Source organism: Alligator mississippiensis, chromosome 5 (assembly GCF_030867095.1).
Source record: "Alligator mississippiensis isolate rAllMis1 chromosome 5, rAllMis1, whole genome shotgun sequence".
Taxonomy (NCBI): domain Eukaryota; kingdom Metazoa; phylum Chordata; order Crocodylia; family Alligatoridae; genus Alligator; species Alligator mississippiensis.
Window position 1 is genome coordinate 938439 of NC_081828.1, and position 16513 is coordinate 954951.

General features: G+C 59.3%; 1 protein-coding gene across 7 annotated transcripts in view; it reads left to right on the plus strand.

Moving 5' to 3' along the window:
- PTPRF (protein tyrosine phosphatase receptor type F) overlaps nt 1–16513 on the plus strand; it is a 409613-nt gene that overhangs the window by 308639 nt on the left and 84461 nt on the right. For all 7 annotated transcript variants that reach the window (XM_059727694.1, XM_059727699.1, XM_059727700.1 and 4 more), the window contains one exon: nt 2371–2559. In XM_059727694.1, coding sequence (XP_059583677.1) covers nt 2371–2559 — 189 coding nt within the window. The remainder of the gene's footprint in view (nt 1–2370; nt 2560–16513) is intronic.

Consider the following 16513-nt stretch of genomic DNA (forward strand, 5'->3'; position numbering starts at 1 on the left):
CAGCTAGATGTAGACAGGTTCCAGGGGTGGGCGGATGAGAACAGGATGGAGTTCAACGCAGACAAGTGCAAGGTGCTGCACTGGGGAGAAGGACTCAGCAACACACCTATGGGCTGGGGACTCCCTTCTTGTCAACACGGCGGCAGAAAGGGATCTTGAAGTCACTGTTGACTCCGGGATGAACGCGAGCCGCCAGTGTGGGGATGCGGTCAGGAAGGCCAGCTGCACCTTGTCGTGCTTCGTTGCAGCCCTTTCTCAGCCTTTGGTCCAGTCATTTAGCACAGATACTCCAGGCCAGCGCCCCAGGTCACTCAGATCAGCATCAGACCTATGCGGACACTTCCTTTGGTCCCTGTGGGTGGGGATCCGTGCAGAAAGCAAGGATGTTTTGGGCTTGCTGAGCTTAAACCTCAGTGCATAGGTTGGATCATGTTAATTAGGTGAGACTTTGCTCCGCGTGTCCTGTGCAAACTCCTGCACAAGCCAGCAAAGAGTGCAGATATTCAGCAGGGTCGTTAAATCGGATGGCTCGGGGCTTCGGCCTCCCCGGATGGAGCATCTGCTTTGCTATCGCAGGTAGCACGGGGCTGCACTTTACTCGCACGTGGCCTTGTTCCAAGAGAATTTAATTGTTTACCACCACTTATGTGTGTCTTCCTTTGCAGCCCAGTCTTGACGGCGCTATGCTGCCGTGTATCGCCTGCTTTTGTTTCCTTTTGAACCACGTAGGAGGATGTGTTGTGGCTGTGTCGATGCTGCTGTTGCTTGTTATTGAATGCTGGCTCTGGTGTCTTTCCAGTTAAGCTCTGTACGCCTTTTGTCTTTGAAAATCAATGGAGAGCAAATAAAAAGAACTAGTTTTCAGTGGTACCTTTCACAGAAAAAGCGCTTTATGTTTGCCGGAGAAGAGGAGGTTTCTCAGGAGGCCAGAGTGGGAGACAAAATGTGGCTTATGCTCTTAATAAGCTTCAGTAGCGTGCTTTTTTTGCTTTCAAAAACCTTGGATGCCCTGTAGCTGCTCGCGTCCAAACGCAGAAGCAATATTGCAGCGTGTTGTGCTGTTTACAGCAGATGTTGCCTTGTGCTGTCGAACTTCATGTGCAAACGAGCCGAGGGGCTTGGGAGTCTCCCAAGATCTGAGCAGAGGATGTTGAAGATTAGTCACCAAATGGCCGGAGTTTGTGGTGCAGGTGCGCGGCGCTAGCACGAGATTCCCAAACGTCCTCGTGGCTGGAGCGCGCTCGCCGGCAGCGTCGGGGGGAAAGAAAGCGGCAGCGAGCTCCCGATCGGGTGGGGGGAGCAAGTGGAAGGCCTTGTCGAGTGGATTCGCTAGCCAGGGGAGGTTTTCTTTAGGTCTCTTAAACAAGAAAAGGGGGAAAAGCCAAGAACATGCTGCAAATAATTGAATTTCCAGGGCCGTGAAAGCTCCTTGATGGTGCTTGGGCACTCTCCTCCCGTGGAAGCGCGTCCATCTGATTGCAGCTCGGGCCTCGCAGAGCGCAGCCCATCTTCGCAGCGAGCTCTCTTCTGCGGTCCCCAGCCGGACGACCGCCCCGGCACCGTCCTCTGCTGCTCGGCTTCGGCCGAGACAACCCGCGGACGCGGGGCGGCGGTGGGCCGCGTTAACCTCCCTCGCTGCCTGCTGGGTCCGGGTGTTAATGGCCCGTCGTGGCCGTTAGCCGTGCTGGGGCGCACAGCGGTTGTCCGCCACGTGCCCGCTGCAGCATGCGGGAGCGCTCCTGGGTGAGGAGAGTGGGCTTCGTTAATGTTGCACTCGTTTATTTTTACCCGTCACCTCGCCGTCGGGTTTCCCAGCGTGTCCTTCCTCCGCGGGAAACCCCGAGGGGGGAAAAAGAAAGCAGGCTGGTCGCTCTTTATTGGTTTCAGGACTTTTATGCAATGCTTGTTTCAGCAGTATGTATTATGAAGGCTGTGTATTAACACTGATTTGGGACTGCATCGATCCAGTTTGGGGGGTTTTCAGTGCACACCAGACTCTCTGCCCCCACGTCTGGGGCTGTGCGTTTGGCCGCGTCCAGGACCCCCCAGCCCCCTGCAGAAAACCGAGTGCCCTCATTCACCGGGTTTATTAACGGCAGTACCTGGAGCCTGTGTATCGGGGAGAATTATGGACGTTCCCCAAGGCAATTGATTTTAAGCAGAGTTAAATTTAGCCGAGGCCCTGTTGGTATAATGAGTGCTCATTACTGAGTCTGATGTGCTGAAAGGCCTTCAAAAGTTTCTCAGTGGGGGGGTTGGGCTGCTGTTCTCCGGCACGGACACAGACACGGGCACAGCTGCTGTCACGTGGCGCTGGTGTCGCGGGGCCGTGTTCCTCTCCAACCTCACGCGTGTCGTTTCCCGTTGCAGAGGATCACCTCCCCGCTGGCTTCCCCACCATCGACATGGGCCCGCAGCTGAAGGTGGTGGAGAAGGCCCGCACGGCCACGATGCTCTGCGCCGCCAGCGGCAACCCGGACCCCGAGATTTCCTGGTTCAAGGACTTCCTCCCGGTGGATACCGCCGTGAGCAACGGGCGCATCAAACAGCTCCGCTCAGGTAAGGCAGCCAAGCGGGTGTCCCGGCTCTCCAGCCCTCTCCGGTCCCACTGCTCGGGGGGGGCAGCCCTGTAGTGCGATGCTGAGCCCAGACATTTCACGTGATCTGACTTGGTTTCCATTATGATACAGATGAGGCTTGGGGGGAGCCCGTCCCCTCTGGCAGGATATCCCGGGAGAGACTGACACGGGGGAGGCAGGGGGGAGAACATGCCCTGGGAACGCCGCCGACTCCTCCGGCGGTACCGTCAGCAGGGGAGGTGGGAGCGGAGGCCTAAAGACGGTGCCCAAATTCAGGGCAGAGCCAGACCTGCTCTCCGGGCCTCGGTTCCCGGGGTGAGGAGCGCGGCGCAAGAGCCTCAATGAAAGCAGAGCACCTGAGATGCTAAGGCAGGCGTCGTGTTCCCCTCTGAGCCCGGGCCGGCCCTGCTTTGCATTATGTCCTCGCCAGTTCGACGGAGCAGGAACAAAGACGAGCCAAGAAGCGCAGTAGCAAATAACGGACTGGTGTGTAGAGTTCAAGGACAGACGGACACAGTTTACACAAGCACAGCCCCTGGCCGGTGGCTGGAAAGGCGGGCCGCTCTCTCGATAATGATCTCTCCCGCTCCCCGGGTGCTTTTCCATCACGATCCCTGGAGAAGTCAGCGGTGTGAAGGGTCCCTGGTGGGAAGCAGTCGAGCCTGGGACTCTCCCCCGGCACGGCAGGAAGCAGGACTGCCCCGTGTCCGTGCTTCCCAGCCAGGTGTGTCGATCCAAGCCCCGTGCCACACCTACCGGGGGAGCAGCACGCGTGCAGCTCCCTGTCGCTGTGACTAGTGTCCAGGGCCGCTCGCACAGGTTTAGCTGGTTGCCACATGGGGCTGGGAGGGAATTTGTTCCTCACCTCCTACATGTCCAGTTTTGTTTCATTTTTTTTGAGCCTCCCCTGCCCCGAGGCGCTGGTGCTGCTGCATCCCGGGACGGGGACGGGGACGGGGACTGGGCTGAGCCAGCGTTCCTGCCGGCACTCGAACCGCCTGGTTCCTGGCTGGAGGGTCTCGCCCCTCCGCCCAGGGGCGGACCACTTGCCACATTTGGGGTCAGGAAGGAATTTTACCCTTGCTCGGATTAGTACAGACGATGCGGGCGGGTTGCCTTCCTCTGTCGCCGAGGCAGGGCCCTCGTCCTTGGCTCTCACGTGTATTTTAACAACCCCGGCAGCAGCAGGACGCTGGCGGCCGCGACCCCCCTGCTTTCCCGGGGGCAGAGGCAGGGGCGATGCCCGGGGCTGCGTCAGGGTGACTGTCGTGTTGCTCAGAGGTCGGACACGGGGTTTGTCTGGGCTGGTTTGGACGGGGCTGATCCTGCCTCCGGTGGGGGTCGGACTAGATGCGACCTCCGCAGCTCCCTGCCAGCTCTGTGATCCCATCGTTTTAGGTCCCGCTGCTTTTGCCCCTTCCCAGGAAGGCGCCAGGCTCTGTGCAAGTCGCGGAGAAACGAGAAGAGCGGTGGCCCTCCCACCTCCGCCCGCTAGCCAAGGAGTTCGGTTCTTGCCCAGACCCCAGCTCCGCGCTCCTCGGCGGAAGAGGATGTGAGCCTCCATCGTCCACTTCCCGCAAAGTGCCCGAGCCCCTCGGCGCTCCCCTCAGCCCCCCTGTTGAACCAGCCAGGAAGGAAGATCTGCGCGGCCAACAGCTGATCTCTGCGACACAGGGGGCTTGTCTCCCTGCTCCCTTGTTGGATAAATCAGGTGGGCAGCAGAGGCCAGAGCCCTGGACCCCTTCCCTTCCGGGCAGCGTCCCTCCCACCGAGCTGGAGCGAGGCACCAGGTGCACCGGGATCGATCGGAGGCAGGAGCAGGGTTTTGAGCGTGCTCCGAAGGGCGAGGCACGTGGCCTGGGGCAGAGCAGGATCCGCGGCGTGCGAGGCACTCCCCTGCTTGCAGCGTTGGGCTCGGGCCCGTCTGGTGCTGGAAGCAGCGATGCAGCCGGTCCTGCCAGGCCGTAGAAGCCATCAGCCCTGCAACGGCAGCGCCGCGGGGGTCCGTTCGGGGTCCTCGCGGAGGGAGCCTCTGCGGTGCCCTGGCTCCTGTGTCGGCAGAGCCGCCCGCAGTGGGGAGCGCGAGCAATTAGCCATCCCTGACACCTACATCAAAGCTCAGCCCGGCGCTCTTGATTCCACCTAGATACACCAACGAGCACTAATTACATTAATGCATTTACAGCATATGAAATTTCCCAGTGACCTTTAGCTTATCTCTCCCACAAACACGGCTTAATCTCGATGTGTGTGTGCTGGAAGAAAATATCACTCTCGTTAATTATTCTGAGAGGCGTTGGGAGGCAGCAATAGGCAAGTGCGTGTGGATGCGTTGCTCTTTCTGACTGGCTCCATCGACGTCAGCGGCTGGAGCCCTAAACGAGCAAGGCAGGGCCGCTGCGCTGGCTCCGCGCTGCCCAGCCCGTTGGCCGTCGCCCGGCTGCTGCGCCGGTTCGGCGAGAGCGAGCAGGGGTTCAAAACAGGACATTAAACCCCTACCGGTGTCCCCAGATTTGGTTTGCTTTTTCCTGTTCCCCAGCTGAATTTCACCTGGGATTCAAACTCCAGAACTGGCTGCTGCTTGCAGACACAGTTATTACCCAGGGAGGTGTCAGGGGAGCCTTTTAGAAGAAGCAGCACGCGTCCTCAGACACGCGAGAGACGGAGAGATTAAGCTCTAACGTAGTAAGCGTGACGTCTCGGCTCCGGAGGAAAACCTTCATTTTTCAGGTAGAGAAAAAAGGATGCAAAGCCAAGGGGGAAATGAGGATTTTCCTTCGTCCCCGCAATCCCAAGTCATATCCAGCACGGACTGAGCTCTCACGTCCCCTGGGCCGCTGCCCGCACACGCGGTCATTCCTGTAGTGCGAGCTGTCGCTGGACCTGGGGTGCAGACCCCAGTTTGCGGGCGGGCGTCCACCCTGTTAGAGCGGCGCAGCGAGCCAGGCGCTGTCGGGCCCGGTCCCGCAGGCGCCACTGGATGATCCGGCAGAACCGGATAGTGAGGAAAAGTTGCATTTTAGAGGCATGTCGACTGAAATAAGCCTTTCCTGATGAAGTGCGAAACCTCCCCGTGGAAGGATCACCCTGTTCCACGAAGAACAAACTTATCTGATATGACGGTATCTCGCAGTCAGCTCGGCATATCTGCATAAGTGTCGGCCCGGACTGTCTCGGTCTGAGCACAAACTCATTTAATTTAATTTAATTAAAAACTAATAAGACCCAGACAGATGTAATGTGGTTAAAGTAGTTGTAACATAAACGGTGAAGTCCAGACGGTGCTGATAGATGGTGCCTACTCAAAAATCTTCACCCAGCTTTTTAATTTGCCATCTATAATGTTCCAAAAAGGCCAGAGTTCAAGCTCAGATATATTGAATGTAAGCCTAAAAATGCCACACGGGCTTGGAAATCTAAAGTAGCTTTTAAAAGAGACAGGTTTTTTCCCGTTTTATTTCTCCAGGCTCCTGGCACAGTATAAATAGCTAGATATAAATAATCAGTCAGATGCTTGGGAAAGGTGGTGTCCTCCGACACTCCCAGTTGTACGGGCTGGCAGCGCTCGGGGGCGTCAGCTGTGACCCGTCCGGCCGACATCTCCCACCTCCCGTAGCAGGGAAACTTTACCACCCCCTCGTCACTCCAAAGGACTCCGAATATTCCCACCTCGGACGTACGGCGTCAGCGCCCGGGAATCGTGCGCGCAGGGTCTCGGGTCTTGTTTGCACTGGGGAAATCGCCCCAAAATGCTCGCCCGTTTTAAAACCTGCTGAGCTGAGCTGATAGTAAGTGGGCTGGAGATGGAGGTTTGGGTCACCGAGAGCCTTGTCTCTGTTTCTGCTCCATCTGGTTTTGAAACGTGCGTGTGACCTGGGAGAGATTTCAACGTGCAGGCCGGGCCCGGGAGTTTGTAGCGATGCTTTGGAGCAGACAGCCTGCGCTCGGGAGAGGTCCACGAGGACTCGGGTACAGCGTCAGCGTTGTTCACACTTCCAGCCTCGCGTGTGGGCTCAGGATTCGTGTCCCTGGGCTCGTTTCCACTCAGCGCGTCAGAAAACGGGCCAATAACAGGCCAAGGGGAACAAAGAAACCGGAGGGTTGGAATCGGGGCCCCGCTTGGGAGCGATGACGTGCAACAGAGAGGAGTCGTCCGCCCTCCCTCCGCGGGGGAACGACCGATGGTGTCGGAAGTGCAAGGAGCACCAGCTACGTTGTCGTCTGCACCCACAGGATGACCCGTCGCCCTCCTCGTTATAACAGACATTTAATTCGAGGCGTGTCTGCACCGAAGGCCACGTGCAAGCCGCTGATCTGCTAGCTCAGACATCACAGGGCACCCCGCTGCCTCTCCCTGCCGGTCGGCGCTGCCGAGCCACCGTCTAGCACACGCGTGCCCTCTGGACGGTCAGCCCGTGGGTTCCTGCAGCGAGACCCCCCCTACGTGTGTGTGCTGCAGGGGTCGGGAGGCTGACCAGGACAGTTCCCGCCGCAGCAGGCAGACGGGCCCCGCGGGGCGACGGAGCGACCCGGAGCATGGGACTCTGTCGGGCTGCCGCGTGCACCAGCGGTGGGATGCGCACGCCCTGAGCCTCTCGATCGCCGCTGCTCGGGGCGGCCACGATCCGCTGTCTCGCGTTTTGCTAACGTTAACTTCCTTCATCGAAGCCTTTGTCCGAAACGAGCTGGTCCAGCAGAGCCGGACGCTGTGGGACGGAGACGTCGCTAACCCCAGCCCCTGCTGGCAGTCGGCGTGGGAAGAGGCCAAGGGCGCGGGTTGCAAGCTCCGCTGCCCGTCTGCCGAGGGGGCGTCTGCATCAGACATGCGTTCGCCCCCGTGTCCCGCTGTCAGCTGTGAGCGCGGCAGCCAGAGCGCCCTCAGCCCCGGGGCAGAGAAGGCGTACGTGCAGGCAGGGGCAGGGCAGGTGCCCTCCATCCTGCTTAGGCCACCCTGCCTTGCCCACGGGGCCGTGTCCGCTCGGCCCCTGTCGTCTCAGCCGCGGCTGGCAGCGAGGGGCTGACCTCAGGCCAGCCGTCACGGAGGAGAGAAGCTCTCAGCTCTGAATGCTGCAGACCGTCCACGTGCCGCGGGGACCAGGCTGGACGCGGCGTAGCGGGATGCCCTTGGTTCAGAAGATCGCCTGGTGGTCATCCGGCTCTCTGGGAGATGCCCACGCAGCGCGGGACAGACCGGCCGGCATGCTGGCCAGGTGCAGCCTTCATGACTCTGCCGTGACGGCTGCCCCATGGGGCGTGCGGGATCCCGGGGGCAAGGGGTCCTTGTCCCGTGATTCAGGGGGCTTGGCGATCCCGTGGGGAAGGGTCTCCTGAGCTCCCCTTGGCCCACGTTTCCCATGCACGTCCCCATGCCTGGTGTCCGACGGGTGAGCCCCGGTGGCGTGCGTGCTCTGAGGCCGGCCGGGGTTTAATGCAGGTAGAAAACGAGTGGGTCGCGCTTCCATCGGGGGGACCCAGGGGCTCGGTGCAAACGACCTGCCCCCAGGGGAAGGATACGGCGGCTGCGGCACGCAGGTCGCAAGCCTTGCTGCAGATTTCCCCCGCGCCGGTGCAGCCCCAGGCCGCCGGGCAGTAGGGAAGGCACTCCTGTGTGGCCCGCTCCCAGGGCCGGTTCTCCAGCTCGTTTCCACCTGCGCGGTGGGAGTGAAATCTGTGTCCTTGCTTGTAGTGAAGAAGGAAGGGAGGGGACCTCCGGCTGGGCAGAGAGAGACAGAAACCACCTGGGAAAACTGGGCACTCAGCAAACTTGCCAGCCTGGCGGAGAGAGAGAAATCACCCTGTTCTCCCCGTCTATGCCAGGCAGCATCTGGGGATGTAGCTGTGCTGTCAAGGGTAGCAGTCATTACCAGGATAGATAAATGAGCAGCAGATTTATTATGGCAAGGCAGAGATTACCCACAACTTCAGAGACTGCGGGATCATTCCTGATGCTTCGCTCGTCTGTGGACAAAAACATCAGCAGCTATCACCAGCCGTAAAGTTAAAATGGGGTAATGTCATCTTGGCAGAGGAGAGCGGTAGAGCGAGCAGCTGGAATGGCTGCTCGTGATTAAAGCAAGGCCTCTGCCTGGAGGAGCAGTAGTTAAGAGAGAGATAATAAGTGTAAATATTTTAATGACTTCTTTAAGAGGCAAGTTAAACACGCTTAAAATCTGCCTTCTTTGTATTTACAGAAACTCTTTGTGTCTGTCTTTGTTTCCCATGGGGTGCTCAGTGTTGTGGATAATGCAGTGGGGAGCGGTAAATCGGGGCTACACCGCACTCGTGTTTGATTCTGGTATTTATTAATCGATACGCTGAACATGATTTGACACTCTGTGTCCTGTTTAACCCTGTTTTTCTGTCTGTTTAAACTCCTCAGTTTTCTTTGGTAAGTGCTTGGTGTTCAGATCTTACCAATCTGCATAAAACCAACACATACCATGAACTGCCTACGGGTTAGATGTGCATGACTCTCTCCCCCGTACTAACAGCCTCCATGCGTGCACAGCCAGACCAAGGGGACAAAACTGGGGATTAGAAGGAGTCGCGGCCCCTCCGCCTGGTGGGGCCTCCTCTCGGGCGATCTCCCCGGCCTTCATGGACACGTACCGCAGCTCGGGGCCGTTGCCGTTCGGCGCTACGCCCCGTAATCCAGCTGCCCCTTGTATGAAGGTCCCTGCGAACTTGCCTCCAGGCAGTCGGACCTCGTTACCAAAAGCTTTCTGCATACGAGGCTGCTCCCTGTAGCAGGTCGACGGGTCTTCGACTCCCTCCCGAAGGGGAGAGGGGCTCCTTGCTCGGGGTCACGCCTGAATTGGGCAGACGGGCAGGGGCCGCTGGTTGATACCCGAGAGCAGCAGATTCTCTTCCCACGTCACGTTCGCGCCACGCGACGCCAGGCCTCCTTGGCCGCTGCGGGACGAGGGCGCAGGCGTGGGCTTTCCCCGCGCTCCCCCGAATTCCCGTTCTGTCAATCAGCAGCTTTTGTCCCCCTGGTCGTTCTAACCTCGACGCAGGAATGCACCCACACCAGCACGCCCGCAGCCATGTGCTTGGCACCTCCCTCGCCCCCTCGCACGCACGCACGCACGCCCCGTGCGGGGTGGCCGGGCGCCGCACCATCGCCAGCGTCTCTTCCATCTCAACCGCTTGCACCGGAGCGTTGACGACGAGCGCGAGCGGGCTCGGCCCGCGCCCCGCCGCGGGGCAGGCTAGCTCGCCGGGCCACGCCGGGCTGGGGCCGCGCTCCTGGAAGCACCGAGCTTTACTAACCTCCGGAGAGCGTCACTCCGACCTTTACTGCCCATCAGTCTCCTTTTTATTTATTCCTGTCGCGCTAATACAAATTCTAGCTTTTAAAAAACTTTCTGCTTTTGAGTTATGACTTTCTTCCTTTCCTCTTTGTACTAATGCTTCTCTCTAATCTTATTTGCATTCAAATTACCTCACCAGGTGGTACACCAATCAGAGGTAAGAATGCTGAGCCGTGCCTCCGGTTTTCACATCACTCCATCTCCGTCTGCCCGCTCCCTCCTCCAGTGTCTCTCATCTCCAGCTTTCCTCTCCGCTCTATCTAACTCTGCCGACGCTGTCACCCATCCGCACTCTCCCACCGGTGTCTTTTATTTTGGTTTGGTTTGGTTTGGTCTCCGCGTGACTCTGTAGCACCATCCATTACGATGTCCACACTGTCACAGGGGGGTTATTCAACGGGGCGTGCCGGCCCCGGGGCCGCGATGCCCCTGCAGCCCTAGGATCACCGAGCTGCCCCGGCAGCGACCGCCCTGCCCGCGGCGCGGGTCTCTGCACGGGGAGCGCGAGGGGCACGCCGTTGGCGCGAGCCGGGGAGCGTAACGTTTTCACAAGAGAACGGCCAAACCCGACGGGCAGATGCAAACTCTGCGCCGAGGCAGGTGCATCCTGAAGCTCGGGCCAGCCGGGCCCCGGGATGCACCACGCGTTTGCCTTTCGAGCGCGCCGAGGGGGGACAGGCCCGCCGACGGAGCCCGTCTCACCTCCGGCTCCAGCCCGACAAGCTGGCATCGCCTCGCAGCGCAGAGGTTGGTTTGGAGCCGACGAAGCGGAAGCACATCTGGCTGCTTCCCGCCGTCATTAGTTAAACCCACCTGCAGCGCGACAGCCCAGCAGGCACAGTCTCTGGCTCGTTCTTCACAGCCTGCGCGCGCCCGTAATGACTTTCTGATTGGAGCGGTGTTTCTCTAGCCTAAACACTCAAAGTTGTCCCTTTAAATTAACTTTGGTGTGATAACCCGGGCCGTATGCTGAGACCCTCCGAGTTCTCTTGTGATTGTCGTTACCACTGGTGACTGACCCCTGCATTTCTTGATAAACTGACTGCCACCTCCAAACTGACACAGCCTCATTTGTTCAGTGCTCCCCTTTCCCCTCCTCCCCTCTCCACTGAATCACCGCTGGAAGTTAATAATCTGACTCTTTGGAACTGGTTCTGTTGCTGGGGGTTAATGTTTTCAGCTCCCGTTAAGTGATTTCAGAGCAAATGTGAATTGCTGTTTTGTGTGTATTTGCATTAAGTTGCTTGCGTAGCAAATCTGGGTCAGGGAAAAAAGACTGCAAACCTTATTTTGATATGAATGGGCTTATATATATATATATATATATATATATATATATATATATATATATATATATATATATATATATATATATATAATCTGTCATTCCTCCCGTTGGAGCGCTCCGGGATTGACAGCTGTGATGTTACAAGCTCCTTAAACTATTTCTTCATCTTCTCTCTCTATTGCCAATCCTAAATCGAAATGACAGATGGAATACTAACCAGCCGAGCGCGCCCGCTCCCAGCGTCCCGCACGCAACGCGCTGCCCGGCGCGGCCGTCACGTGTGGCTCTCGCTGTCTGATGACATTAGTGACTCAGCACCAGAACCGCGCGGATGTGCACACATCCTGCTTGGGACCCGAGCGTGTCTCTGTAATAAGAGCCATCCATCTCATAACACATAAGCTCTCCCCCCGTTTGAGTCCTGACGAGGTATTTTGAGAACGTTCCTGACATGATTTCAAATGTGTGTGTCCTGTTTGAATGTCAAAGTCGACGTTTCGGTGAGAGCAAACCGAGACCGGGTGCCCCCTCCCCGGCTTCTCGCGGAAGATTTCTGTCAGCCTCACGCCTCTTATGTAAAACGGAGGTCGTTGCATTTCTAACGATACCGGCAGATTAGATGAGAGAGAGCTCTTTGGTAATGGAGAGGTCACGTCCGCGCAGACGTGACTTGTGCCCTGTTCTGTGCCCGGCTGCGCTCTCGTTCCTCATTAAGGTAAGTTTGCTGCTTCTCTGGCATCCATTCGTGTGGTCTGAAAGGAAGGGCGAACTAATGGCACTGTTTGAGCAATCCGTTTTGGGGCCCATTGATCTTTTTTAACTGTTGGTATAATTCTCTGCCGCGCGGCATTGGTGTGTGACGCAGTCCGGGCGCTTTGAGCATTAGTCTGGTGCTTCCTGGGGGACAAGCCAAGCCCAGTGAAAACCTCATTTGCAGGAATCGATGCATGATCAACAGGAGGTTAAGCTAAGAAATTCCTTCTGCGCAGCCCTTATTGACCGAGGCAAGATTTATTTCTATGATTAGCCCGCGCTCTGGACCTGCTGCCGCAGTCTGTTCGGTCCACAGCGCCTCTGCAGCAGGGAGGCTTTGTTCCCCTTCTCCCGGTCCCGGCTGCTGACGCCGTCCCTTTCCCCATCCGGGGAAGCCCAGGCTGCTCGGTTCGCCCCAGAGGTTGGTGGCACTGCGAGGTGTGACCTGGAGCCAGCAGGCGACTGCCACGTTAGTCAGACAGCAGCTGCTCTCCGGCCTCTTCCCTTGATTGCAGAGCAGGAAATGCAGCATTAGTGTCCTGTGTTTCTCGACAGCTGAGCGAGGTCGGTGTCCAGGAAACCCTCCCCGGCTCCTGCCTGCCACGCCTTATGTGGTGGTGTGGCATGACGTGGCGTGATGCAGGGTGGGATCCCTGTAGGTGTCTGGGCCGGTCTGAAGACCAATCAGGGCACCGACAACTGGACGTCCCCCTTCTCCTGTCCGGCTAGCTTGGGTGGTAGCGGTGCTCGGGCATCCCCGAGACGCCTGCCTGGGGGACAGAGACACGCGGTTTTTCCGTGGGTGCGCGTGCATTTGACTGCGCTTTGTGCACCGTTGGCTGGGCTGTGCCCCTGGCGCACCTCTGGGCTTTCCTGCTCTCAAATGGAAAGAGGCATTGTTACGAGGAGGGAAATGCGATCGCAGAGCGAGCTGTTAGCGGGAGCGGGGAGTTGGAGGGCGGGAGTCATACGGGGAACTGCCTGCAATGCCTTGCTTTGATGTGTGGCTGGGTTTCACGTGGGCTGTGTCCCTGCGGAGCCGCACAAATAGGCATCCTGGCTGCGTGACGGCATCGGAGCTGGCTTCTGGCCTCGAATCCCCTGGGATCCCTGGACTCCTTTCCGCTCCCTGGTCACGGGAGAGCAGCACATTTGAGACCCCGCAGCGTAGCAGAGAGCTGCGGCTTGACTTCTCGTCCTGCCTTTGCCCAGGTCCAGCTCGATCCCGGAGGACCGGCGCCATCACCAGCCGTCTCGGGTGGTACCAGAGAGTCCTCAGCTGCGCTGGCATCCAAACAAGTGCCTGACATGCCAATCATCCGGCACGGGGACGTAATGAACATAACGAGCACTAACAATGAAAATATTTTTGCAGTGATCTCGTTTGCATAATTGGCACTGCTGATGGCTAGTGTGGGCTGGGTGCATTGCTCCGTAGCAGCTGGGAGTTGCCTTTATTACACAGTACAAAACTCCACAGCGTGGAACAAGCCAAGGACCGTGGGAAGCTCTGATTGGAGTTATTAGCAATTTCTACGAGCATTTGGATGCAAGTCGTTTGCTGCAGCCCCAGGGGTCTTTCGGCCCTGCTCGGTCCGTCTCCGCCCGCCCCCCTTCGCTCTTTTGATGCTTCCACGTTGCACGCCCCGTAAAAAAGCACCAGGACGCCACAAAGTGTGGGGCGTTCCCTGATAGCCAAAGCGACTTCACCGTGGGACCTCGGCCCTGCTGAGCTGGCGGACTTGTGTGCGGGGAGACCCTCCTCTCCCCCCAACGCCCACCCTCTCCCCGTCGGGGAAACGCAGCCACTCCAGCATCGATTCCTCTGGCTCCCAGCACTGGCTTGAGGACCCTGCATCGTGCCCGTTGTCCTAGCCCACGTGGGGCGAGTCTCCTCTCCCCTCCTGCACCTTGGTGGCCCAGGCTGCGAGCGCACCTGGTAGGAAAGGCCCAAGTCCAGCGCGTGCAGAGACGAGACCCAGCGAGACATCACCCCTCCCTCCGTGGGGTACCGCAGGGGCCCTGTGGTCGCCCCCCTGCCTGCCTCCGGGCTCGGGTCCCAATGGGTGAAATCTCTGCTGGAGCTGGAGAGGTTGTACGTGATTATCATCTGGAGTGGAGCGACAAAGCCCAGGCACGGCAGAGCCCAGCGGCGTACCTGCCAGGCTGATGCCCTTATCAAGATCTGCCTTCCCCATGTTCTGCACAAATGCGCTTTTTAAATGCCTCTTTTAAACACTATCATTGCAGCTAATGATTCTGCCCGAGCGGTGCAATTGTATTTGAATAGATAAGCATCTCGGAGAGGAGCCACCGGGCTGTCGGCTGAGGAGCGAGGGGAGGCTGGGAAGGGGAGCGGCGGGGCGGAGGCACGGGCCTCTGCAGGCAGGACCCGACCAGGCGTGCCTGCCTCTTCCCTCCGCCGTGCTGCCGCCCGCGGCTGGCGTGCCCGAACACCTTCCAGGAGACAGGCCGGAGCCACGGCGGAGATCGGTGCGTCATCACAGCCAGCGCCTCTTGCTGCCTGCGGTGGGGACCAGGCCTGGCCCCTCCTGCCGATGCAGCCTTCCCGGGGGGGCGCCACTCGGCACGCCCGAGAGACTCCCCGTGGGGGGCCGGCAGGACGAGGCTCTGCTTTGGCATCCACGTATCGCTGTCTAGCTTGACGTGCCCGGTTTTGGCATCAGCAGCTGCTGCGCGCATCCGCCCATGGACGAGGCAGCGGACGGCGCAGGCTGCTCTCCCCAGGCCTCCAGCACCGAGGTGGGAGCTGGGGCAGCGCTAATCCTGCGAACTCTTCCCGCCCGTTGGAGCACTCGCTGCCTGCAGCGGGCAGACCCGCATGTGCCCCTGCTTCGCCCGCGCCGAGCAGCGATGCAGGATCTGGGGCGCTGACACTTTCAAGGCAGTTTCACAATCATGTCGCAGCTGCTCATGTGACTGCCCGCTGGCCGGGCGCAGCGGAGCGGTGTGCCCGGCAGCGGTGCCACGGCTCCTGAGCTCATCCTGCTGTGCAGGCAAGTGAGGGTGCAGCCAGGCACCTGCCCGCTGCTGCGCAGGGGCTCCCTGGGCATGCGCTGGCGGAGGGCTGGCTCCCTGGAGCCTCTCGGAGCATGCAGCAAGCTTGTGCACGCAGGGAGTCCATGTGCAGCAGGTGGCACGCTGCCGGCTTACGCCCCAGCTAACGCGCGGGCGCTTCCTGCGCAGACAGACCCGACGGTAGCTGGGTTTATGGGCTGGATCGCAGAGCAAGCTCCGAAGGCAAGTCAGCCTCATTAGCCCGTTGTGCACAAGCCGCGCGCGGGTCGTGCTGCCGGGGAGCGGCAGAGCTGTGCACAACCGGGGTCTGCAGGTTCCCTGCCCAGTGCCTCTCGTCAGCATGGCGAAGGACGGAGGAGAAGAGAACGAACCCGTTTTCCAGGCACCAAGCAGGCAGATGGGCAGCTGATGAGCGCTTGTTGGACAACTGTGCAGTGAATCCACCCAGTTGGGAAGAGCCGGCTGGGCTTTCCACCGCTCTGACGCTGTGGAGACGGGAGCTTTCAGTGCCCTTTTTGCCCTCTCCTGGGGCAGGTCGGCCCATCCTCCGTTGCGTGCTCCTGTCTTGTCCGAGCCAGGCTTTGCTTTCCCAAACGGGGAGTCTCCCAGCCCTGCCCCAGCGAGATGCTGTCACCGCCAGGGAGCTTCCCCGCATCCTCCGCCTCTGCTCTCCTTTCCTTATCTCCCGTCTGATGATGGCAGCCCAGCCCTGAGCTCCTTGTTTCACACAGATAATTCCTCCAGGTTATCTGCGCTCGCCAGATAGCTGTAAGAAAGTGCATCTCCCAGGATCTGTCACTTCGCTTAGCTTCCCCGCAAGGAAAGCTCCCTCCAGCCCTGCTGTTTGCTGCCGGCGCCGCGATGGGACAGCTTCCTGCTCGTTCTCGTTATGCCGAAGGCTCGTCTAGCGACGGTTCCTTTTGGTAGCCGTGGGAATCTCTGCTATGGCATGGGTGGGAGGCTTCCTCCAGCTTTCTGCACCCCGCGGGTCACCGCGGACGTGGGTACTTCCACGCTGAGCCCATGGGCAGCACGGCAGCAGTGCCCGTAACCCTGCTGGGCATCGCTGCGTGCCCCAGCGCAGCGTGTAGACCTGGTGCAGAAGCACGACGTGTGCTGATGGAGCAGCTCGGGAGCCCAGCCCCGGCCACACAGCTAGGAGCTGCTGGCAACGATGGCTTCATCTGCAGCAGTCCTTATTGCAGGTGCCTGCCAGTGCCATTGGCCCTCGTTGCCTCGTCCCTCTGCCTCCTCCTAACTTTGGCCTTTTGGCCCTCGAGCTACAGCTGCACCCGTCGCTCGTCCAAGCAGCAGTTAGGAGCGTAAGCAGGACGGGTGCGAACCCCCGAGCGCAGGAAGCAGGCCTAGCACGGGTGCCCCTGCTGCGCAGAGCTCACCAGGCTCTGATGCGACCCCGTCCCACCTGCAGTCAGTGGTGCTTTTAGCCTGGCTTAGCTGGCTCAGGGCTCGTGCTGGGGTGATAATGCACCCAGGCTCCTCCACGTTCACCGGGAAAGACCTCGAGCAGCGAAAGTGTCATG